Below are 23,440 nucleotides of genomic sequence, written 5' to 3' on the forward strand. Positions count from 1 at the left end.
ATGCTATAAGAATAGCTGTGCATATACTTATAAACTATATAGTTTATAGCTCCTACCCATCCAAGTAATTATCAGCTTTGATAAATCACAGCACTGTCTCCTCTGAATCTTTCATTTATCAACACTAGTTTGACAGCATGAATAAACTGCTGGGCTTGATTTCTAAATTTTATAAAGGAGTTGCTGTTCATCTATCAAGAATCCACATAGTATGATTAAATAGATCAAGGTCCCTTCTTAATTAATGATCCTGTAGAATCACAAATTAATCCTGCTTCTGCTTTTTATTTAATCTGCAGTAAAACACAGAAAGCATCATCTAACTTATTTTTTCTCTCCGTGTGTTGATCTCTCCCACCTACGAACATATCCCCAATCTTTCCTTTCCCTGCTCATCCAACTTTCACTTCTTACTTGTATGTCTTATTTTCCTCCCTTTTTTGTTGTCTTGATCAACCATACCCCTCTCCATGCACCCTCCACACCGTCTGTCCCTTCACATCTTTCCTCTGTGTAGGAGTTCGATAAACCTCATGAGGACCTGCTCAAGCATCATGCCAACATCAGCGAGCTGAAGAGGAACTTCATGGAAGCTGTCCCAGAGCAGAGGCCCAATGAGTGGGACAAGCGCCTGTCCACACACTCTCCATTCCGCACCCTGGGGATCAATGGTCAGCCTCTGCCCAGTGCAGATGGGGTAAGTCTCCTCCAGAAACCATCCACCATCAAGTCCTTTTTTAAAAGTTGATTATTTCTTTACCTCTCTGTGTTAGAACTGGTAAAAACAAAGAAGTACTTCATGAAAATATCCATCATGTAGAGTAAAAAAATACTGAATTGACTTGATGAAAACTGTATGTTTTCATGGCTCTGCATTCTCAGGGATTTTTGTAATTCATGTTAAACTGCAGTGCACTTGTGAGAGCAGTGTGCATGGATTTTTAATGGAATAGAAGAACCTGAAATTTTCTCATACATGAAAGTGTTAGTTATTTTAAGACTGCTCTGTTTGGCCTCATTCTATTTTTAAACGATGAACACATCCAAACAAAAGGAATTGATTGAAGAAGGGATCAGGCTCTTCTAGTGGTTGTTCTCATCTCTCTTCTAGTGTAATGGATTGTGTGTGCATGTACAGACCTATTCAAGGCTTTAGCATGTGGATAACAGAACAGCACATGCATGTGAATGATGAATGCAATTGGACTCGTTGAATGAGGTCTGTACTTTTGTTCATCCCCTTGAAAAAAGACTGTTGTGGGCGAGGCATCTTTTGGGACAGGTTGTCCCCTCTCTGAGAGCACACTTTAGCTCATCTTATCTGCACTGGATGCCTCTGAACCTTGACATGTTTGTACTGCATGACTGACTGACCCGACGATCAGAGTGTACTGCATGACTAAAAGTTGACCCTCTCATGAATTTCTGCACGTTCTGTCTCTGGGCAGAATGAACTCTTCCCCCTTCCTCTGTTCATTCATTCATTCTCTTCTGTTTATTTCGCTATGTGCACTTGCACTTTCTTTTATGCACCACATTTTTGGCTGCCGTTTCCTCAACAGCCTCAGTTTTTTTCCATGATGAGACAAAGCCTCATTCACAGTGATATCAGCTGTTTTTTGCCCCATAACTGACAATAAATGCAACAATAACATGATTCTGGTATTAAATAGTATAAAACTATAATTTTTAAAAGCTTTCAGCAAAGTTATTCACTGGACTAGAAATATACCCCAAGTCTAATGGAAGCTGCTCTTACATGAATAAACAAATGTGATCTACTGAGGTTCAATGAGCATGCCTTTTGGCGAGACGTTTACTCAACTGCCCCATAACTGTTTGGACCAATTACACTTTTACACTCAGATTAATGCCCCCAAGTTCACTATTCTGTCAGGAGGCATTAGAGCTGCACTAGAATCAGGGCAAAGAAAAGCTGACAGCTCAGATTGTGTAGTGAGGAGATGAATGAGGACACAAATACTACATGTCAAATGTAAGCAGTCAGCAATGTGACACTGGTCAGATGCTGTATGCCTAGTGGAGTGGACACACACCGATTCAAGCCAGTTTTTCATCCACTCATTCCTCAGTTGAGTTTTAAAAGGACCTCCTGTGAGAAACACAACGTTGTAAACAGCTGTAGAGTTATTCCTGCTAATGCTTAGGGGCTTGAATACCAGGGCTCATTAATAATGAGCTACAGCAGGATGCTCAGATGCTAAAGCTATAGGCTCTAAGCTCCTGACAATAACAACATCTACCACTGTTTTCTGTTAACTTCAGATTCCAGATTTCCAGTTCAGTGCTTTGTTGCTATCTAACTGCCTCCAGCCAAAACAAATGTCATTAACACACAACAACTCACTGCACTCCACTGCCACTCCAAAAGGAGCATCTGCACATTAATGCAATATTGAAACTTTATATTGCATATTGCATATGGCACATTATTCCTATATTGTGCAGGCCTGCTGCCTGAGTGGATGTCCTTCTGTTTTTGTTTTCTTGGACATGGAACAAAACAAATGCACGTTAACATGCATGTGTCAATAACGTTTCCATGCTCTGAACTAAAAGAATTACAACCAAATCCCTTTACTGCTCAAATGATGGCTCTGCCATGCCTTATTATGCAACTTATACTTTTACTAGTTAAGTACATTTTCCGTCATTGAAAACATTTCAAAATTCCTCCCTGTCATCTCTCTTCCCTCCTCCTCCTCCCCCCAGTTTGTCATCCGTCTCCCACGCGGCCCCCTGCTAGACTTCTACTCCAAGCGCAGCTGAGGGGCCGTTTCGACCCTGCGGAGCTCCCACACAGGTGTGAGTGTGACTCGTGGAGACCGGGACTAGTCCATCTGTACCCATCAGCCTCTAGCTCACTCTTCTCCTCCTGTCCTTCCTTCGCCTCTTCTTCAACATCACTGTAGCATTCTTCCATCTCCCATCCTCTGCTTCACTTTAGAAGCCGCCCCCTTTTTTTCGGGCTTCTTCGGAACAGGACGTTTGTTCTGTCTGTTTCCAACTGCAAATCTAAAGACTTTTTTTGTCCGACCAAAACTGTTCTCCAAAGACTGATTACGACTGGATATGACAATCAACAAACTCTTATACATTTTTGTGATTTTTGACGCATTTGTCTCTTAGACTTTTATTCAACCAGTGTTACCTAACTACTGACTTTTATCTAGAGGTTTTTAATGTCATACCATATCACTTTGAGCCTGCTTTTATACACATCTTGAGGTGCATTTATATATTGGTTGTGTTGGATAAGCTGATCACTGTGATGACATTTTTGGACATGATTTTAAACACATGAATTATGCACTAAACACAGCAGTCTTGTAATCAGAATATTCTAGTATTTCTAGTATTTCCTGTGATTGGAGACCTGAGGCAGCTTTATTGTAATACTTCTTAACCTCCTCGTCCTGCACAAGTCTTTGGCAAGGCAGTATGTAGCAAAAATATTCCTGGTTGCATGACCTCTTGACAATCAACTTTGACCAAGAATAAAAGTCCTCCCATATACAACTCATATTGTAGTTTTGTTCCTTTCAAGGACCCTGGGATTGTATAAATGCAGTGTCAGATTATTCATCACTTTTCAGTTAACTATCCATCAAAAATAGTCATGGGCATGCCATTTCTTAATTGTAAATACTTATTGAAAGAAAATTAAAGCCAAGAAAAAAATATCAATATTAATATGAAAGATAGTCATGGATGAGGTAAACAATATGTAGCAGGACTTCTATGTAATAGCGATCCTATTTAGAACCTGAAGCACATGTAGGAGCATAAGTATGAAAAAGAAAACTGGTTATAAAGGGATACAGTTTTGTTCAGCAGTGGAATTACAGCAGTGTCTATGTCGTCACATAACATGTAATGCAGTGTGTTTAGATACTGTACATGCCATTGTAAATAGATACATATTTTAAACATGCATGCATTTATGTGAAAATAAGTTATAGACCGTGTAAGAAGAAAATGCTTGGCCCATCCCATGACTACATAGTGACTGAGTTATGTCTTTTTTAGAGTGCGTGCATTAGTCTCCTTTGCAATGGTTCAGAGACGAAGGCTTCGCATACCAAAACCAGCACCAACGTGGGCTTTTCAGGCAAAACGAGTCCCACTGTGAGCCACACGGGTGAGCCTGATAGTGGTGATTCCCACCTCGGTGATCCAGTTGAGGAAGAGTCTTTTGATCAGGAGGAGGTCGTAGTGTTTGAGACCTCCTTACTGCCCATCATAGAGGAGGAGATGGCGCAGCTGCCTCCCTCCCTCGACCCCTGCTGTAGAGGTTTAAATGAGACCCAAGAAGAAGAAGAAGAAGGATCAAACCCAGAAGTGATGGAGGGCTCGGGGAGGATAGTTGGATCTTCCCAAGCTTCCTATTTCAGGAGCGATGGTCCACGGGTCATATGCTGCTTCCAGGTAGCCTCATGACCACCTCAGGGTGACACTGACTCTTTCACTGCTTGCCTGCTGTATAATCCAAAGGCTGCCCCACCTGCTCACTCCCTTGCAGCACCATGACAATTGAAAACTTGAATTGGTTCAGCTCACTAAACAGTGTAGTGTGATTAACCAGTAAGATTATCACGTTAAAATGTAACTGAATGCTGCAGAGGGGTGTGCTAAGCTCTCCACTATGGTGATGGGTCACTTTAACACTAGCACATTCTTCTCTGCCCCAAAATGACATTGACATCACTTTCGTCATCTTTCTTATTGCTTTGATAATTTCCATTTCCCCGTTTCTTCGGTTGTATCTGGTGGTGGGAAGTGAAGCTACAAGGTGATTCTGTTGTTTCTAAAATAATCAGCTGGTATGAAATTGGTGAGAAGAAAGGGCTGTTTTGGTGGGAATCAATCCACACAGGCTTAGTTGGGCTGCATGGTGTGAATTTGGTTACTATGAGGTGCAAAGTGTCTGGTTTAAGAGACACTCATGGGGCTGTGCTCCAATCCACAGCCCCCTCTGGTGCAGACCCAGACTGTCACCATCACAGCTGTCTCCAACTCCTTATCCAGTGGCATCGCCACCACAGAGGTCCCTGTCGTCCCCACCAAGACCTTCATCTATGCCTCTTCAAAGGTAGGGGCCTCCAGCGACTGCTCCGACCAGATCTGTCACAGCTATAGGTGATCAGTTTGCATGGAGGAGATGTTAGCACAATAGAGCAAAACAGGTCTTGGAGAACCAGGCCTCCAGGGGCACCAGAATGAGCATAAAGCAGCACTGCAGCTTCCTGACTGATGCCCAGGGTTTCATGGTCTAAACCTTGTTACTTAGTCTTCTTTTGGGTCTTTTCTCAGGAGACAGATGATGGAACAGAAGACAAAGATGGCACAACCACGTCTAGCTCCAAGACCGTCACCTCGGAGGACATCGGTGGCACCTCAGTCACCACCACTACCACTCACATCTCAAAGGTCAGCAGATCAGTCTTGCAGTGTTTTTATTTGAGTTTTTATGTTAATGGCCTCTCAGTTATATTCTTCTTCTCTCTACCAGGTAGTGAAAAGCGGATCTTCGGAGACTCGTGTGGAGAAGAGAATCGTCATAACTGCAGACTCTGATATGGACCAAGATAAGGTACAAACCTGCAGCCTATTACTGATACAAAACTGCAATTCACCAAATTCACAGGACGGCAATATTACTCCGACTTTAGAGTGGAAACGCTGAAACGCTGTCATAATGTTACACTACTTTTTTTTTTACAAAACTACTTTAAATGCTTGCTTAATGTAAAAATATAGTGGAGAAGACATCAAGTTGACATCTTACTGACTTCCTGGAGCCAGAGTAGCTTTTTCATTATGTGTAACAGTTGAAGCTATATAAAAAAAAAAAACACAAGTTGTACAGATCTGCTCATCTATCTCTCAGCAAGAAATCAGTTTCCTCAAACTGTCCCAACTTTTCTATATAACATTGGCCTACTAACACTAACAACAGTGCACTTAATGTCTGTGTTGCAGGAGAAGGCTGCCGGAGCATCAGCATTGTAACTGAACCTGAACCACCATCTGCATCCTCCCCAGTAAATCTTTGACCGCCCTTCATCAGAGCGCAGCAATCATCACACAGTGACCAGCTCTAGACGCACACACATATCCAAAAGATAATATCACATTAATGCACACCTCAACTTAAGGATAATTGAGTTAGTAGATCTCTGCATTTTTTTTTTTAATCAGTTGAGCTGTTCATTGTAGGTCGAGTGCTGAACAATGCTCATCCAGCTTGGTGAATACACTTTGTTTAAAAACAGCATTTTCTGTTGAGTTACATTTGCTTTTAAATGCATTTATGTCCTAGTGGTTGATTTTATACAAACAGACTGTTTCCGTTTTAGTTTAGACGCCGTCATCAGCATATTTTCCCTTGGTGCTGCTTGGGGAACGTTAAGACTACATTCAAGGGAACTCTTATTTTGTTGTTGTTTACTTGTCTATTTAATTCAGGAGAGACATTTTCTTCAAAATGAAATGACATACCTCACATCATTGTGTGGACAAAGATATTCTGTGCTCAAATCTGAACAGTAGTTTGGCTTTGTTCACTGCTCAGGTACAAAAACAAAACAAAATATCAAATCTTTTTCTTCCCTAACCAGCCAGGAAGCCTGTAGCCTACACATTATTGTAAAGTTTGAATTAAAAATTGATCTATTTTGAAATATGTCTCTATTTTATAGAATTGATGTTTTTATAGGATTTGTACAAATTTGAGGTTTTTAAGTTATTCATATCCATCTGCATCCTTACGTTGTAGGTTACCATTGTGCTGTTTACGGAATTTTGAGGTCTTAATTTCAGACCTGCTTACCTGTCTTGCCTGACACCCTGAATCATTCTTATTCGTTTCCTCTTGTAGCCCACCAAGCTTATCAAACCTTTCACAATGTACTAAGCAGTGCTTCCCTCTGCCTGTGTTGTCTTTAGTAGCATAGAAGTCAGATTTGCTTTGAATATATTTGGTTGATAAAAGAAGTTTTACAAGTTGGGTCTGTTTATCTCAGGTTTTGATATTCTTTGTAAGACTACAGACCTCCATATGATTGTATGAGGAATGTTCATATATGTATATCCACCCCTACTTTAAATGTACATTTATGTTCAGCAAAGTGAGGTCAATAAGTACAAAGCTCGTCTGTCACAGTAAGCACACATGTATGAGGTGAAGGCAGTTGTCCCAGCACATGTGGCTTTTCTCTCACAGGAGCACAAAGTTGTCTTTTTTTACATGTTCTACTATACAGTAATTTATTTATAAAGTAGGAACCGTTTCATGTGATTTGATGTACTGTGATGTTTCAACACAAGCTGGTTTCCAGGCTTCCACTAGAGATGTCACTGTGTTAAATATGACATTGATTATGAACCAAGTTTGTTAAGCCTTTTTACCACATAGTCTTCGAAGTAGATTGCTCTCTCACTTGCTGTTTCCTGTACGTTTTCATAGAAGAGAAAAATAGTTTTAACTATACCAGTCCCTTTTAGATAGTATGTTTGGTAGCAAACTTTTCTTTCTTTTTTTTTTACACAAAAAGAAGCCATTGGTATTGTAGCTACATCAAAACAACAGAAACCTCTCCTGGAAAGAAAAGTAGAATTTCACATCATGAAAGTTAGATTTTTAGACCATGGAAAATGTTGTTGCTTTGTGACTTTTCCTGTCTTTTTATGAAAAAAATAAAAGATGCATTATTTTGCATTTTGTTGGGCTGTCAATGTTGAAAACAAGGTATGAAAAACAACAAGGTATCACTAAGACATAGTTAGTGTTGGTCCCTTATTTATTGTATTCCACAGAAGTTGCTAATGAGTGTTCAATCAACGACATACTCGTGAAAAGTGTCACATCTGGCTAGAATATGAAGCCCTAATGAAACTACCATACAGGACTATCAGGAATATATTGGTAGTTTCCTTATAAATAGAGTACTTGCATTGTCACTAAAATTCATTGAGACTGCATGTTTTATAATAAAGTCAAAATCAGACATCTGTCTTAATGTAACAACATGTTCTAGATCTCTTCCTCTCATTCGGTCGACTTTGTTTCTTGGAAATAGCACCTGATCACAGTAACAAATATTTTGGTAATTTAATAAAATAAATTTGAACAGAATTTCATTTTATGCACAATCCATAATTTATTTCTTCACAAATTTAATATGGTTTGATGCAATTTAATGTTGACTTTAAAAAGAACCGCGTGGCTTTCACTGGTAAGGCAAATCCTGATACATTCAATCCTCTGCTCTGGAGCCATAGAGCACTCTGCAGCTTTCTTTATCACTAAGTCAAAGCCACTTTGTGCTGCAGAGGGACAACTCTAACATGTATTGACATCAATTAAAGTAAAACTATCAGGAGATCAACCATCTGGGGAAATGTACCTATTTAATACAGGAAATGTAACTTCAACCATAACAGGTTTCCACTAAATGAGAGGAAATGTCTGAATCTGATTGTGTCTATAAACAGAGGTCAGTTTGGGGAACTGTACAGGCATTCACTGGAAATATATAACCCCGCTTCAAACATATAGAAAACAAAGTCTTTGAATTCACTCTATCATCAAAGCAGAGTTCTAGCGAATCGTCTTGACGGGGCTTTTGAAGGTTGAGGCAGCCTGAAGTTGGAGTTGATAAGCCATCGGGTGGATTTTGAACCCATATAACCTGGAAGAAAAAAAAGAATAACAATCACTTCCTGAACAAAAAATATTTTCACTGTAATCCTCTGAGGTCAGGGGTCAAGTTTTGAATGACATTTTTTTAAGCTATTGCCTATTTGTTTCAGAGTTTTAGTACAGATATCAAAAGTATAATGGCACTTAATTCAAACTTTTAGTACAACAGACAGATTTTGTTTTGTATCACTTAAATCTAAAGCTAAAGATCCAGCAAATCAAACAGATGTAAAGGCATGATAGAACAGTTAAAATCATGCCAACATTAAATCAAAAAAGTGTTGGATCAAACATACCTTGGCACAAACTGGTTGGCTGGTCGCTTTGGACGATACTCCGGATGCACCATGAACAGCATGTGGGGGAAGCCTGTACCAAAGTAGGCTCCATCTGTGTGGTGATGTCTGGAGGATTTGGGGGTGTAAACATCCATGCACTTAGGACAATAAAGTTTCACCATTGCTTCTCCAGGGATGTCTGACAATCCTACATGAAGAATGAGACCAGAGACAGCTGAGTGAGTATTCACTGCTACTAAATAAGGTCAGGGTGCTGAAAACACACATTTCATTTGAGGTTAAGGAAAAAGTGAAGACTTACCAATAGGAAGCATTGGCTGATTCTCACAATAGACTCTGGGGCAATAACCAAAATCCCCTTGTTGATACTTTTCCAGCTACAGAGGATATTACATTTTCAGATCAATGTTAAATCTTGTCATACAGCATGTAAGAATATGAGGTTATTAGGTAACAGCTTACCATCTGTGCGATGCCTCTGTTGGTGAGGATGTAACGTGCGTGAATCAGCCCGTAGAGCATCTCCGCTGCCTGCTCTATCAGATCACTCTGATTGGGATTATCTTCAAGTTCCTCATCTGTCAAATTACAACATGTTGAATGTTTGCTGGATGTGCTTCAGTTCATTTTATATGGGAACTGCTCCTTCTCTGATATTCTCTCACCTGGCTCCAGGTCAAGGATCATGTCCAAAGCCTGCCGATAGTGAGGCACCTGCTCATTCAAACCGGTCAGGTTAAACTTGTCCTGAATGTAATCTTCATCGACCTGCAACACATAACGCAAGACAATGGAAGACAGTGAATAGCTCTTAGAATGTATCAATTGGGTTTGCAACACACACTCATGTGGAAGCATTACACAAGAATTTAACAAGATTACTCAAATTCTGCCAATGAAGACAACAAAGAGTTAAGATTAGAATTGGATTGGGCGAGGGCTAACCTTTCGGATGTGCCACTATTACACATTGTTTACCACACAACTCCTGGTATTTTACTTAAGCAGTTTTGAAGAGTGCTTCAGTTGAATATATTAGCAGAAAACAAACGAAAGGAAGTCTCCATAACAGGCAGCTCAGGCAGATTGAGTAGGATTTGCTGTCTGTAGATTGTAAACACAATGTTTAAAGTTGAAACCATCCTTCCTACCAAAACAAGAGAAGCTTCTTTCCTCTGAGATGTATGCTTAATGTCTCACCTGGCTGATCATCATCTCATGATTGAGACGAGTGATTTGTGTACGAGGAAATACATCGTTTGTTTGTTTGTTTGTTTGTTTTAAAAAGTCCAACATACACTGCCTTAAATCAAAAACCAGCCATGCATATAGTCATGCTAGAAATACAGATAATAAGAAAGCATGATTTCTGGACCAGGGATACATGTGATGGTACAGGTATTAAATAAAACTGAGAGAAATACAACTGCAGAGTATTTACATCCATAATACACTAACAGACACGTTATTATACAAAATAAAAGGACTGAAATGTTTGTTTCCTCGTTGTCTGTATGTTTATTTATGATGTTAGGCACTGGTAAATATAAACATGATTTTAAACACCCAGCTGAAGATGAGTAACCCTGCAGACTCACCTCGCAGAAGAACTCGTTCCCTCTCAGGCCACAGAACCAGGAGATCCAGGAGACCTCCTCTGAGCTGCTCATCCTCCTGACAAACCAAAACACAGTTTATCTTTATCTTTAAACCAAAACACAGTTTATCTTTATCTTTAAACCGAAACACAATCACATCCTCCTCAATGCTCGGCTAGCTGCTAACAAGCGGCAGGTCATATTTTCGACTTTACCGACAGAAATTAAACCCTTTGTTACATCATAAAGACAACAAATTGAAGCCTTTATATTGGTAACTTTAAACTTAAATCGTGATATAACCATTTATAATCTGAAATGAATGTTGAGTTTGCTTCTATAACCTGCTACCTACGTTAGCTTACAGGCTAGTTATTTGCTAGCGTTTGTTTCCATTAGCACGTTATTGCATATGAAGTCTAATTAAAGAGTTTTGCTTTGATATATGTTAGAGGCGCATGTAAATCACAACACGTGGACATATCTACTCACCCTTCTGTTTATTAGTTAACACATTAACTTGAAAGCTCAGCTCGATGATCCTCGATCCTTAACGAGAAATACTGTTTCCGGTGGTCGGACTTTCAAAATAAAATGTCTCATGACCTGACCGCATTATTTCATTTAGCTGAAGTGAAAGGTATTGTTTGCAAAAAAGTATGGTTGATGAAAACATTAATCAAGAACATTAAACATGTATTTACATTTTAATTAATCTATCAAAGAAGGTGACATATAATTTTGAGTAGCCTGTGTGCAGATGTCTTCAAATACGTTCACATATTTGATATTTTGGTTTCTACCAAGTTCCTACCTAACATCAAACACGGTGACATTAAGATACTGTATTTTTATAGACCTAAAGTAGAAGTAGGCTAACGTGTAGGCTCACTTGAAAAAAAAAAATAGCCTAGGTAGGTGGCCTACCTATGTTACATATGGTCATACAGGTCTATAAAAAACCGACCAAACAGAAAGTCCAAACATTTTAGACAGATCACATTTATTCATAAAAAACTGCAAATCTTGTGATAAGTTTGACGTTTCTTATTGCTACTAACAGAGAAAAGTCACAATGACAGTCATTCCCAGCTGGGATGGAGATATCCTTCAGGGCAGGTCTGAAAAGGTTTTGCGACAGGGGGGCCCCACATCCTTTGGCTCCTGCTCCTTCCCAAAACCTTCAAACATCAAGATCCTTAAATGAGGAAAAACTGCATGTCAGTGCATACAGAACTACTTTAAACCAATTATCCTACATGTGAGCTACTTGGGCTTTGTTCTTTCAGGTAGGCCTATATGTTTTTGTATATTCATAAGGTTATTTACTTGTACTTCAGACTTCTACTTTTGGTTAGTATTCATACTTTAGTACAGCTAGGCAAAAGGCCATCGGTACAAAGCTTAACATTTTATGACTCCAGCACCACCTTTTGGTCCCCATCTTTTCTTGAAATTAAACAATATTAACTCACAGCTTTAGAATGGCATGCTTTTTTCCCAGCATCATATTGAGGAAGTCAGTGTAGCTGATGGTGTCTTTCGATGTCCCTCCAGCCACCTCTGACATCATTTTTTTCAGCTCTAAGTGAGTCTTAGCCAGTCCAAGTTTTTCCAGCATTCGTTTTAAGCCCATTATATCTGTCAAAACGATAGTTCAGGATTAGTAGATGATTTAAAAAGGCTCTATAATCTTTGAAGCAAGTTTTGTAAATGATTCAGATATTTACCTATATCTCCTTTGTCGTTAAGATCAAACTCCATGTATTTCCCTGAAATAAAGCAAATCAAATATAATTTCAAACCTTCTGGCTTTGCACTTAAAACAAAAACTATTCACTATGAAGTGATAGCTCCTAAATAGGCTACTCACGTTTAAACATTTCGAGCTGTGAGCTGAGATCCTCCTCTTCTGCATACTGAGGGTCTGAGAGAAAAGCCTAGGGGGGGATAATTAATTAATAACTAATATTATCAGACATGTCATTTTTTTGACACCCCTAAACTCACCTCATTGATAGAGTTGAGTTTCTCTTCCTGTTGAGACTTGAGTAGACCATAGGCTTTACCTCCTGTCAAAACAATACACAGGAGATATCATCAATTGTATATAAACACAATAAAACAAAAACAATATAATCTTGTACTGACTTCACAATTCAAATTAATCAACAATATACAAGGCAAATACTGATGTCCAATGAGTAAAACTAACCTTGAGAACTGTCCATTTCCGCCTGTGAAACTAACACAGAGAGTGAAAAGCTCTGATGCTGTTTCTTTAAATAAAGCCAGAAGAGGAAGTGAAGTGAACCAGTTTCAGTAAACATTTGTGAGGTTCCTCTGTTGTATTTAAGGCGGACACAAACTGAGGTCGGACAGAGGCTGCACGTCATTGTCACAAATGTGTTTGTGTATTTCTCAATAGGTGAAGTTTGCATACAGTATACCTGCTGTGTAACAACGAGGATGAGCTCATTTAGAACTTTCAGCTTTTATGAAAAAAGTGTTTAAGGAAGGAAGAGTGATGCAGCAAGGAGAACTGACATGTTTGGAAACAGAAAGTAATGCAAACTACTCTAGAGATATAATTTCTTGGGTTGTTTGACAATAAAAAAATATAGGGCCCCAATACATCCCACTGTTCTCCCCATCATAGCACCCATGAGTGTCCACCTATCCATCTATTTTTATTTATATCTATCTTATCTATTCTGTTTAAACCTATTAAAATTCAGCAGTTACTCACATTCCCAACTTGAATTTGATACTGATCAGTTCAGGGTTAAATGTTTTGCACAAGTGCATGTTTGGATGATAATGGAGGAAAAAGTGCTTTTCTTTCACATTCATCACACACTTTTAAATTTGTAACATCAGCCTTTAAGGTCTTTTGTCATGTAGCCTAATGTCTTGCTCTCGCCACATGATGGCAGTATTTAACCTTTGATTGGGTATTCAAGAAAACTAGGTTGACATTGCAGGTTTCATGAGGACAGCTCTGAAGAGAACTGAGAATAGGTGGAGACTGTCTGGTGATCTTAAAGAGAATAATCTTTTGTCCCTCCACTTGTTAACACAACGCAGAAAATGGCTCATTTTCATCCACAAGGTCTCCTCATGTTAGTTCTGTCTGTGGTCATATCAGAGTGCAGCGGTGAGTAGGTCACTAAGTATTTTCTTAACCAGTTTGAATCCATAAATGTTTTGATATTGTTTGTAGTCAAAAGACACCGAAATAATTCAGTATACATTGTGACTATGACTGATCGTAAAATGTAAGCATGCTTATGCTACCAACTGAAAATATTGTTGAAATATTAGCCGTTTATATTGAAAGGTTGTCTGCGTTAGAGTTTAACACTAAACGCTATACAGTACCTTATCTTAATAAAACATAGAATAATTATTTGACTGATCCTAATCTTTATTCATCATTATTGTTTAAGTTGTTGCACCAGTGTCTGAGACTGTGGCTGCCACTCAACAAGAAGATGTAGTTCTGCCCTGTTTTATTTCTAACCTGACGGATCCAAAGAGCTGCTACAGAATCAAATGGATGAAGAACACCTCAGGTGCCAATCAGAAAGTTATTCTTGCCAGGCCTGAAACAACAAACATCCGGGATGCTGAGCGAGTAAAATGGGAAACTAATCGACGAGGAGAAATGTCTCTTATTCTGACCAAACTACAAAAGTCTGATGAGGGAGTGTACAGCTGTGAAATATGCAAAGGCTGGGCCTGTTCAATTGTCAAAAACATAACTCTAATAGTAAAACGTAAGGGTCTCAATTAATTTTTTCGGTATTCTCTCTTTATTTTACTGGTAGCCTACATATATTGTTCACATGAATCCTCGCTCTTTCAGAATGCAAGGTCCTGCCGGCCATGAAGGAACCACCTGGTAAAACAGTAAACCTGAACTGCCATGTGAACATGACATCAGGGCAACAAGGACCCCTAGACATCGTGTGGCAAATGCTGAAAGGAGGCAACCCTGTTGAAATTACATCTAAGTCAGTTGGAATGAATGGCAGCTCACTAGCTATCCAGTCTGTGAGTCACAGTGACAGTGGCTGGTACAGATGTAAATACATGCTTGGACAAACTCAGCGCTGCTTTGAAATAAAACTTCAAGGTAACATTTTTGACAATTTAATATTAATATCATAGATACAAATGATTGATCAGTCTTTTGTATCTTTTCTATGTCCTCTGTGAAGTGGGAAATGTAGTTGTGACCACAACATCTCCAGGTATTGTAGTAACAGCTCCTTAAATCATTTACATAAACTTCTTTTGCATCAGTAATCTTCTGTACGAGGAGTTATTGTAAATGCATGGTTGTTCTTTCTGTCTCCTCAGCAACGATAACCAGTACGGTTCATCTGGAAACCAGGAATGAGGGGAACAGTGGAGTATTTACTGCAGTTATCGTGTCTTCAGTCATTATAGGGATTGCCATAATAGTTGCTCTGATACTACTGGCCATCTACTGCAGACGTAAAACCCAGAGAGCTGCACAGCAGACACAGAGACACCTCACAGGTATGAATGGTCCGGAAGTCATGTCTTTTTTCGACACGGATACAGTTTAGTAACATGTTTATTTTTGTCTTTTATTTCTTATCAGGTGCTGAGTCTTACTGTTTTTATGAGACTGTGAATCTTCCATCTTCTGAGGGTGAGCACTTTTTTCTCTTTCTCGCTACCTTTCCTGAGTCTGACCTCTGTGACCTCTCTTCTTAGTTTTTTTTACATCTTCACTGACAACTTGTTACCTTTATTTCATAGATCCTCTACACCAGCGAGTTAACAGCATTTACCAAAGCCAGGAAGACGGCTTGCATAGTTGTAAGTGCTATTTCAAAGTATACTGTACACTAATTTCTCATTAGATATTAAAAAAACAAATAACACTTTTCCTTCCTTCATTACAGTCCGTTATTAGTGCTGTTGTGCTGAAGACAGATACAATTCTCCGGCTGTCTGTTTACAGAAACAAAATGCAAATCTACCTAAACCTGTTTATTTGCAAATAACCTCTTCAAAGATCTATATTGAGAAAAATGGACCTCTCTGTGTTCATCCTCTGTTGATAATACCCCTCATCTCCACTCTGTCTGTATCAATCTATCCAATAATGTTTTTAAAGATGAAATGACATGTTTGCAATTATAATCTTACAATAATATATTTAATTCAGTTTAGACCATATCGTTGAGAATGATAAATGATTGTGATTAAGGATACATAAGCACTAGTCTGCTTTTCCTGTATGCTACAAGTAAATCTTTCCTTAAAAACTGATCATATCACTTTTGTTAGTTTACAGCCTGCAATAAATCATAGAAACTGTCAGTAGTGGTTGCCGCTTCTCTTTTTGGTCGTCGTTTCGGGGGTTGATCCTCATTACTATTGTCTTCGATGTCCTCATACACATGAGTCTGTGAAGAGAAGTACGAAGATGTTACACTGGGATATTTCAGCCTAAGAGAGGAAAGATTCTTTAAGTGCAGCTCGTTTATGTGTTTTGTCTTACCATTCCAATACTTGTCAGTTCATTCTCTTTAAACAGAAAAGGGTAAAAAGATCAGGTCTTTTTTTTTTTTTTCATCAGATCTTCTCTACACATCTTTAACCAGACTGACCTGCATCCTTGTTGTGCTTCCTCTTCACGTACACGTAGAGAACTCCTGCACTTATGAGCCCCAACAGGCCGAGAGGAAGGATTAACCATGCAGCTGTTGGCAGAGCTGTGGACATTAGATTAATACAGTGTTGTTTACTCAGACATTAATCCTAGATTTGGGGTTTATTTCAGACAAAGGGCAACAAAGGCATCATGTGTACTTACAGTTCACAGTGCGCCACCTCTTTGAAGCCATCAATTCACCCTCTCTATGCACAGAGCAAGTTAATTCATCTGATGCCATGGACAAGGATGGTACATCTATCCTTTTTATTAAAGTGTTATTTTTGGTGTGCATGAAGCCACTCTGCAAGCTATTTGAAACGTTCCCAGACCAGGTTAAATTTAAGTCTTTTCCACATTCTTTGGAGCATTTAAGCACACAAGTCAAGGTGACATTTCTGCCTCCTGGGCTGCTCTCTGAAGAAACTAAAATGACAGACATAAGAGAAAATGTTTTTAAAAGAGTGATGAAAAAAAAGTTAACACATTTTATTTTTGCACTTTTTAAAACACTCACCATCTAAAGTATACAGCCAGATTTTATTCAAAACCTGACCACCAGCTAAACATTGGTATTCCCCTGCATGCAGAGGACTCACGTTCATAATTCCAAGTGACGAGATTTCATTCTCATGAGATGCCTCTGTTTGCTTTTTATCAGGGGACATATCTGTCACTGGTTGTGACCCCATCCTCCACATCAACCTGCTGTCCTCACTGAGGGAGGAAGTGTTGCTACAAGAGAGTGACACTGACTCACCCACTGCAGCAAACACTTCCTCTACACCATCTAGGGTAAAGGGAAGCGGGTTACACTTTGGACATGTACAACCACTTTTAAAATGATAATTTAGGAGAACTTCAAGGTTGCATTTGGTACCTTTTACTGTCGTTGTATAACTGACGTTGGCTTTAACTGTGCCGTTTAGACTCAATTGGCATCTCCATTTTCTGTGATGATCAGTCAGTTTGTATCTGATGATCAGCTTATTGAAGCATGCAGAGATATTTTCAGATTGAAACCTGTTTCCATTTAAAGGTGTGTTGTCTTCAGTAGTCCAGGTGATATTCATTCCTCTGGTGTTACAAGGTGTATAACCTTGATGTGTGTTGAGATAACAGTGAAGCTCTATCTTGTCATCTGCTGAATTAGAATTTTCAGAAACTAATGGATGAAACAAAGGAACAAAAAAACAAGTACCTTCAGTGATATTGTCACTAACTTTAGTAACAGCATATACAGTAGATCACTCACTCTGAAGAATCCTAAGGGAAGCATTTGAAGAGAGTGCTCCACTTTTACAGGAGTAAAATTGAGCATCAGGGAGTTCCATGTGACTAATCTGCAGAGAGCAGTCCTTCTGCAGCCTGAGTCTACGGACGTACGGATCGGTCACCTGTTCAGCCTTCACCAGCTCTGTGACTGGATCAAACCTGCTCCAGATCACAGAGGAGCACGGTGTGATGGAGGGCATGCCACATGGCAAAGTGATACTATTTCCTAGTGTGGCAATCATCCCCAAAGGATCTGTTGGAGAAACATTTTATTCAGTAGTTCTAACTGCATCCCAGAACAGTGTGTAAAGCTTGTGAAGTCTGAATTATCAAGATAATGCAGTTGATATTCATGCATTATTTTCACATTTTATTCAGGGTTTTCTTAGGCTTAGTTCTTAAATTCAAAATGACTCAAATGATTAGAAATGGAATCTTTTGAAAAATCTCAACATTTTCAAATGATCTAAGCGCATAGAGTTATGAAGGTATACAACAAAAAAGATAGATAACAGGTCAACAAGACACAAATGTATGTTTCTTCTTTTTTACCTGGTGACTGAAGTCCTGCTGCTGAATGTGTGAGAGAAAGAAGACAGAATCTGAACAGTAAAAAGAAAGCCATTCCTTGCTCAGAAACAAGCTCCTCGCAGATCCTTTTCTCTGTCCTATTGCTTAATCTGCAGATCTTAGCAGGAGTTTTTAAAAACACATTTTCAGGAAATGACATAGTGAACGCTTGTTGTATGTGACTACCAGCCCATAAGAGAGGCTGATGCAATCATATCATCCTGTTGTTAGAGTGTTTAAATGTTCAAACTTGATCACAATCCTTCAGACCACTTGATATGGATTAATAACAAATTTAACCAATTCAATCAGAATATGCAACACAACAAGGAATTATATGAGGCATTCACAAGAAACATGAATGGGAAGGTTTTTTAATACATTTCAGATAATACAAAAACATTTTAGCATATGAGTGCTCAACATTTAAGCACAGTAGAGTGTCATAAATTCAGGGGTTAGTCATAGGTCTTGGAAGTGCAATAACTGTGTAGGACTGGATCTTGAGCACAACACTAGCAACTCCTTTCAGGTCGGGCAGAGAGGCCCCACTCTCAGGAAGGAGGAACCGGAAATCTCTGAGCAAGTAGGCAGTGAACAGAAAGAGCTCCATTTTGGCAACCGACTCCCCCAGGCAGAGCCGGGCCCCCCCTCCGAATGGGATCAGGGCACGGGTGGTGCCTCCTCCTCCTTCCAGGAAGCGCTCTGGAGGAGGGAGAGATTGATTTGGATTTCTTAATTTAAGACCTGGTGAGCCAAGTGATATGAATGCACTTCATCTCAATCGTCAGGGCAGTATACCTGGTTTGAAGGAGTGTGGGTCAGCCCACACTGCAGGATCATGGTGAGCTCCAAAAAGATTGGGAATGATGATTGTGTTCTTAGGGATGATATAACCTGCAATACTAAACATAGTTTGGGATTAAACATCAACCCAAAATGCAAATACACAATTAGCACTATTGTTAAGAAAAACATAAAGAATAAAATACAAAAAAGAAATAGCTACATACACTGCAAAATACCCCATTTTTTAGCTTGCTAGAATAGAAACAACAGTCCTTTATCATAGACTGTCTAAAACATGGATGTATTTTCAGTGACGGCCGTTGTTTTCTGAAGAGGTTAAGGAAGCCCAAAGATGTTGGTCGCCGTAATGAATATACTGACTACCTAACTTCCAACAGCCAAAGACGTGCAGTGGAGATGTGCCAAATGAATATCTTGGTTGCTGAAACACATCCATCTAGGGAGCCTAAGATGACGAGCAAATAACAAGGCGGACAGTTAAAGGTCAGTAACGGGATTTAGCTGAAGTGCAAAAAACTGCAATCCTTCTAGTGTCCGCTTGAGGATGGCTGCAAAGACCCAGAAGTCCCTTACAGACAAAAAATATTAAAATGTCCTTTTTGACAGCAAAAATGTAAATGTTTACAGCCTGATAGAAATAACTATTTTGGTCTTATAATCAAACAATCTTTAATTGTATAGCACCAATTCATAACAAATGTTATCTCGAAACACTACGATGGACACAAAAAAGCAGGTACTGTTTTATTAGTTCATTTTTTTAGCGGCACATACTGTATGGGGGATGCATTTTGTAGATCTCATGCATTGTGATTTTTTTTAAGGATATGAGTTCTGCATAATTAGGATGAATCTGACTGCATGCGGCCCTGCTCAGCTTCAGCTCTTTGCCTGTTGTTAGGTTGTCCACAAGTTTGACAGAGTCAGCATTTACAATATTGCTCTTCAGAAACCAATCAGTGACATCACTCAGGCTTCATACAGGTTCATTTAAAGTCTATGGTCAGGAGGCCTTAAGCAGGCCTCAAATCAAGAGCCTTGCCTATTACTATGTTGACCGAAAGTTAATTTAATACAGCATGTCAAATTTGGCGACCCCCACAATGGATTTAAAAAGTGCGATTCAGAGACCAATGGGTGACTTCACGCATGTCCATGTTTAGTAGTCTGTAGTTTTAATGGAGGGTCCTAGGCTTTTGGAGCCAGCCTCAAGTGGACACTCAAGGAACAGCAGGTTCTTGCACAGCATTGGCCTCATTTTTCAACACGGAGGTTGCAGCTTGGTTGTGATGGAAGTCAACAGATTTTTTTTTTTTTTACTTTTCGGGACTTCAGGGGATCTGTAGATTTGTGTATAGTAAAGTTTTGAACAAAAAAAAAAAACCCTTCACTGCACTACACGGACGGTAAGCTAATTTTACTCTAAATTGCACATTTTCTATTTTGGTGTGTTTTGTAGACGGCTCTTCTGTGGTTTAAGGAATTAAAAATAAATCCTAAAAATATCCAGTTCAAATGTTTGACTGTCTTGGAGAAGAAAATGTGCACTTCTGTTCAGCTGACCTGCTGTCTCTGATGGCTCTGTGTGGCACAGCTAGTGGAGCAACAGGCCTGAGTCTGAGCACCTCACTGATCACAGAGCACAGGACTGGGAGTCTGTGTCTGTCACTGTACTGAGGGTATCTTCCCTCGAGTACTGTGCACAGCTCTTCATACACCTTTGTCTGCACCTGGGCGTTAGGACAAAGAGGAGAGAGTCAAGAAGTTACCAGCAGGGTGTGTAATTGTACATGTATATGGAAAAGAAAGTGCCCTGCCTCTGGTCTGTGCAGTAGGTAGGCCACAGTCCAGTTAAGCCAGGCTGCAGTGGTCTCTGTTCCCCCGATGAGAAGGTCAACAGTGGCCATGTGAACATGAACATCTGTGAGAAGCTATAGAGACATGGAGGTTATTTAGTACACCAGTACTGTTTTCAATATATGAATTCATTGTGTTATATAACATCACACCATCTGTTTTACACAGACAGAAAACACATCCAAAACAACTCCATACAGATTAGAAAGATTGTCTCAATTGCTGTGTACTTACCGCTCCATTTTCTACATTTTGATGTGCGTCAAGGCCTTGAAGCAGGGATGCCGTGATGGTGTCCTCATCTTTCTTGTCTTGCATCTGCACAGATAACACAGAAACAGTTGATAAAAAAGACGGGCCTGTGTAGGATTCATATGTTGCTTTTTAAATGGTAGCAGTCTGATTTGACTTGTGTCATTTTAACATTTTGGCATTTATTTTTTATTTACACAAGGCCGTACATAATAAACCTCTGACCTAATGAAGTAACACTTGTTTACTTTTTTATGTAAATTTCCAGCCTTACATTCTGTGAAATTAAACCAACCTTATAATTGTTTAGATGTTTCCTGATAATGCCATCCCTCCTGGCCACTTCTTTTAGGAGACGTGCAAACACAGGATTGGGTAATTTCTTTGAAAAGGACAAATAGCATGTCAGAATTTCCATTTGAAAAGATTTGCTTGTCTTTCATGTGATCTAGTGTTAATAAAGTGTATATTTACTGACTCTAAGCAGCGGAAAAGAGTCCAGGGCAGAAATCCAAGAGGAGCCCCACAGAGCAACAATCTCATTCAGACAGCTGTGCAGCTCCTGCAGCTCCAAGGAACTCTTATCATACTGGAAAGCACAGAGGTTAATGTTTGGATAGATCCTGTTTAGTAACAGATCAGCATGCTATGCTTGCACTTATATAAGCGCCTTAAAAAGAAAATGTAAACAGAGACAACCAAGTACCAGTCTGAAAAACCCCGTAATTCATCTGTGCTATAAAAGTTACAAACAAGCTGCAGGAGGAAAGTTACTCACCTCCTTTCCAAAAGCCAAAGTGGTGATGACATTACTGGCTGCAACTGTGAAATCCTCCGAAAGATCAACAGCAGTGCCTTGGTATTGCAACAAAACCTGAATAGTGAACAAGCAATGGCTTATCTTTTTGTTTGACTGCTTTGGAAATCCCCCCCTCATTTGGTTTGCTGTCTGTGTCACTGCTGTCACTTTAGGAGAAATTACATGTTTCTCATATGGTGTTTAAATTGTTCCTCTTGTGTTCTGTACCTTCCTCAGATGCAGTGCCTGTCTCTCAATCACACCATGCAAAGACTGCTGGCAGCAGCGCTGCAAAGCACTGTGTACGAGACGATGCTGTGCTCTCCACTCCTCGTTGTAATCACCCAGAGAGATAGTGCGTCCTCCCCCAGACACAATATCAGCTGATACAAGTACGTGCAATAATGCATGATTATCAATCAATTTTATTTGTATTGTGCCAGTTTATAACAATGTTATCTCCATACTATGGACAGAAATTTGCGTCAGCAGAAACTGAATCTGAATTTTGTTTATTTGTAATTGAGTTGTTTACCTGTGTATGATGCTGGTCTCCCTGCAAAGTCTGACCATTTTTTCACCAGTGCTTCTCTTATGAGTTCACTGCTGTTAAGCACCACCATGGCTGAAAATACATATCAGGCTTTTAGTGTGGTGGCAATCTGAAGTCTACAGTACAACAAAAGTGATTTTAAAAGTAGAGATGTTGGTATTCTTCGTGTATTTCAAATTTGTGATCTGATCTGAAATGTCAGCATTACTTGTGTTTCCACATGTCAGGCGGTAGATGTTTCCATACCGCTGTGCCAGATTGGTCAAGTGAACTGGCAGATGATTATGTGTCAGCTCCATCATGTTGCCTATAAGGAAGAGGCTTGGAGGACCTGGGATGGAAGGAGATGAGGAGCAGGGACGGAGCCGAGAGAGACACTGCAGCAGTCTAGATTCAACTACTGGATGGAGACGAGAAGACAAAGACGATGGTAATACAGAGAAAATTATTATTTATCATTCAAAATGTTTAAGTACGGTAGTTTAGTGGTACACAAATTGCCTATATTACAAAAAAACACTAAAATACTTGAATGTACAACCAGCATGCTCAATATTCGAATGAAATAAAAATCTGTTTAAAATTAGCAGTAGACTTACCTCCCCTTTGGTCTGTGAGCTCAGATTTGTCTCTCTGACCTGAAGTACAAATCAGAACTGTCAACAGCAGCACAACCAGCAGCACAGCCCCTACACTGATCACTGATACTTCTAATGCCATGTTGTGTTTCCTTGTTGGTGTCCCACTTCAGAAAGCTAATCAGCACACTGCTTGCCACATTTATAGTGTTCTCATCAGCGTCAACTTCCCATAGTGTTGAAAAAAGTGAGTGTTTTCATTCAAATGAAGGCCATCTAAATATTTTTGTTTGCGTCACCCTATCTGATAATGAAATTCAGAGCAAAACAAGAGATAGACTGCTAAACAAGGCTCTTTTGAAGGATACAATAACACAGCACAGTTGACGCAACAGTCAATACTGCTGACATGTTTTTCTTGTAGAGGAA

General features: G+C 39.4%; 6 protein-coding genes across 21 annotated transcripts in view; 2 read left to right on the forward strand and 4 right to left on the reverse strand.

Moving 5' to 3' along the window:
- Window positions 1–7,741, forward strand: part of LOC132984087 (uncharacterized) — a 32,514-nt gene extending 24,773 nt beyond the window's left edge. For 13 of the 16 annotated variants that reach the window (XM_061050738.1, XM_061050736.1, XM_061050737.1 and 10 more), the window contains 6 exons: window positions 518–697; window positions 4,051–4,449; window positions 4,991–5,113; window positions 5,335–5,451; window positions 5,534–5,614; window positions 6,004–7,741. In XM_061050738.1, the coding sequence (XP_060906721.1) occupies window positions 518–697; window positions 4,051–4,449; window positions 4,991–5,113; window positions 5,335–5,451; window positions 5,534–5,614; window positions 6,004–6,033 (930 nt within the window). In that variant the 3' untranslated portion in view covers window positions 6,034–7,741. The other 3 variants (XM_061050747.1, XM_061050748.1, XM_061050749.1) reach the window with 3 other exon arrangements.
- Window positions 7,742–7,805: 64 nt separating this feature from the next.
- LOC132984092 (casein kinase II subunit beta) lies at window positions 7,806–11,451 on the reverse strand. The gene is made up of 7 exons (XM_061050754.1): window positions 11,115–11,451; window positions 10,623–10,698; window positions 9,690–9,792; window positions 9,487–9,602; window positions 9,326–9,401; window positions 9,022–9,211; window positions 7,806–8,714 (listed from the first exon to the last, which is right to left on the reverse strand). Exons 2-7 carry the CDS (start codon window positions 10,692–10,694, stop codon window positions 8,624–8,626), a joined length of 648 nt encoding a protein of 215 aa, XP_060906737.1. The 5' UTR covers window positions 10,695–10,698; window positions 11,115–11,451; the 3' UTR covers window positions 7,806–8,623.
- Window positions 11,452–11,604: 153 nt separating this feature from the next.
- On the reverse strand, window positions 11,605–12,948 carry LOC132984093 (allograft inflammatory factor 1-like). The gene is made up of 6 exons (XM_061050755.1): window positions 12,838–12,948; window positions 12,633–12,694; window positions 12,496–12,562; window positions 12,353–12,394; window positions 12,098–12,263; window positions 11,605–11,820 (listed from the first exon to the last, which is right to left on the reverse strand). Exons 1-6 carry the CDS (start codon window positions 12,851–12,853, stop codon window positions 11,733–11,735), a joined length of 441 nt encoding a protein of 146 aa, XP_060906738.1. The 5' UTR covers window positions 12,854–12,948; the 3' UTR covers window positions 11,605–11,732.
- Window positions 12,949–13,668: 720 nt separating this feature from the next.
- Window positions 13,669–15,688, forward strand: LOC132984082 (junctional adhesion molecule-like). Its single transcript, XM_061050728.1, has 7 exons — window positions 13,669–13,779; window positions 14,072–14,401; window positions 14,491–14,760; window positions 14,846–14,878; window positions 14,988–15,306; window positions 15,417–15,476; window positions 15,563–15,688. Exons 1-5 carry the CDS (start codon window positions 13,713–13,715, stop codon window positions 15,218–15,220), a joined length of 933 nt encoding a protein of 310 aa, XP_060906711.1. The 5' UTR covers window positions 13,669–13,712; the 3' UTR covers window positions 15,221–15,306; window positions 15,417–15,476; window positions 15,563–15,688.
- A 109-nt stretch (window positions 15,689–15,797) lies between these two features.
- LOC132984081 (uncharacterized) lies at window positions 15,798–18,409 on the reverse strand. The gene is made up of 8 exons (XM_061050727.1): window positions 18,145–18,409; window positions 17,573–17,845; window positions 17,198–17,482; window positions 16,835–17,107; window positions 16,480–16,743; window positions 16,274–16,378; window positions 16,165–16,190; window positions 15,798–16,069 (listed from the first exon to the last, which is right to left on the reverse strand). Exons 1-8 carry the CDS (start codon window positions 18,320–18,322, stop codon window positions 15,947–15,949), a joined length of 1,527 nt encoding a protein of 508 aa, XP_060906710.1. The 5' UTR covers window positions 18,323–18,409; the 3' UTR covers window positions 15,798–15,946.
- Window positions 18,410–18,520: 111 nt separating this feature from the next.
- LOC132984080 (steroid 21-hydroxylase) lies at window positions 18,521–23,171 on the reverse strand. The gene is made up of 12 exons (XM_061050726.1): window positions 23,033–23,171; window positions 22,642–22,833; window positions 22,416–22,505; window positions 22,109–22,263; window positions 21,860–21,955; window positions 21,560–21,670; window positions 21,377–21,463; window positions 21,064–21,147; window positions 20,790–20,903; window positions 20,536–20,702; window positions 18,964–19,067; window positions 18,521–18,867 (listed from the first exon to the last, which is right to left on the reverse strand). Exons 1-12 carry the CDS (start codon window positions 23,151–23,153, stop codon window positions 18,614–18,616), a joined length of 1,575 nt encoding a protein of 524 aa, XP_060906709.1. The 5' UTR covers window positions 23,154–23,171; the 3' UTR covers window positions 18,521–18,613.
- Between the last annotated feature and the right edge of the window lie 269 nt (window positions 23,172–23,440).

This window comes from Labrus mixtus, chromosome 11 (assembly GCF_963584025.1).
Source record: "Labrus mixtus chromosome 11, fLabMix1.1, whole genome shotgun sequence".
Lineage (NCBI taxonomy): Eukaryota > Metazoa > Chordata > Actinopteri > Labriformes > Labridae > Labrus > Labrus mixtus.

What these genes read in the sequence shown, in the direction of transcription:
- LOC132984092 (XM_061050754.1), bottom strand. Translation starts at nt 10,694, where the DNA reads ATGAGCAGCTCAGAGGAGGTCTCCTGGATCTCCTGGTTCTGTGGCCTG. An exon ending in GGAACGAGTTCTTCTGCGAG is followed by an intron (nt 9,793 to 10,622) that starts GTGAGTCTGCAG and finishes TATGTGTTGCAG; the next exon opens with GTCGATGAAGATTACATTCA. An exon ending in GATCCTTGACCTGGAGCCAG is followed by an intron (nt 9,603 to 9,689) that starts GTGAGAGAATAT and finishes GTAATTTGACAG; the next exon opens with ATGAGGAACTTGAAGATAAT.
- LOC132984093 (XM_061050755.1), bottom strand. An exon ending in ACAGCTCGAAATGTTTAAAC is followed by an intron (nt 12,395 to 12,495) that starts GTGAGTAGCCTA and finishes GCTTTATTTCAG; the next exon opens with GGAAATACATGGAGTTTGAT. An exon ending in TAACGACAAAGGAGATATAG is followed by an intron (nt 12,264 to 12,352) that starts GTAAATATCTGA and finishes TCGTTTTGACAG; the next exon opens with ATATAATGGGCTTAAAACGA.
- LOC132984082 (XM_061050728.1), top strand. Translation starts at nt 13,713, where the DNA reads ATGGCTCATTTTCATCCACAAGGTCTCCTCATGTTAGTTCTGTCTGTG. An exon ending in GGTCATATCAGAGTGCAGCG is followed by an intron (nt 13,780 to 14,071) that starts GTGAGTAGGTCA and finishes TTATTGTTTAAG; the next exon opens with TTGTTGCACCAGTGTCTGAG. An exon ending in CTTTGAAATAAAACTTCAAG is followed by an intron (nt 14,761 to 14,845) that starts GTAACATTTTTG and finishes TCCTCTGTGAAG; the next exon opens with TGGGAAATGTAGTTGTGACC.
- LOC132984081 (XM_061050727.1), bottom strand. Translation starts at nt 18,322, where the DNA reads ATGTCATTTCCTGAAAATGTGTTTTTAAAAACTCCTGCTAAGATCTGC. An exon ending in AGCAGGACTTCAGTCACCAG is followed by an intron (nt 17,846 to 18,144) that starts GTAAAAAAGAAG and finishes TTTCTCCAACAG; the next exon opens with ATCCTTTGGGGATGATTGCC. An exon ending in GAGGTGGCGCACTGTGAACT is followed by an intron (nt 16,379 to 16,479) that starts GTAAGTACACAT and finishes TAATGTCCACAG; the next exon opens with CTCTGCCAACAGCTGCATGG.
- LOC132984080 (XM_061050726.1), bottom strand. Translation starts at nt 23,153, where the DNA reads ATGGCATTAGAAGTATCAGTGATCAGTGTAGGGGCTGTGCTGCTGGTT. An exon ending in ACCTACTGCACAGACCAGAG is followed by an intron (nt 20,703 to 20,789) that starts GCAGGGCACTTT and finishes CCTAACGCCCAG; the next exon opens with GTGCAGACAAAGGTGTATGA. An exon ending in AGAGCCATCAGAGACAGCAG is followed by an intron (nt 19,068 to 20,535) that starts GTCAGCTGAACA and finishes AACTATGTTTAG; the next exon opens with TATTGCAGGTTATATCATCC.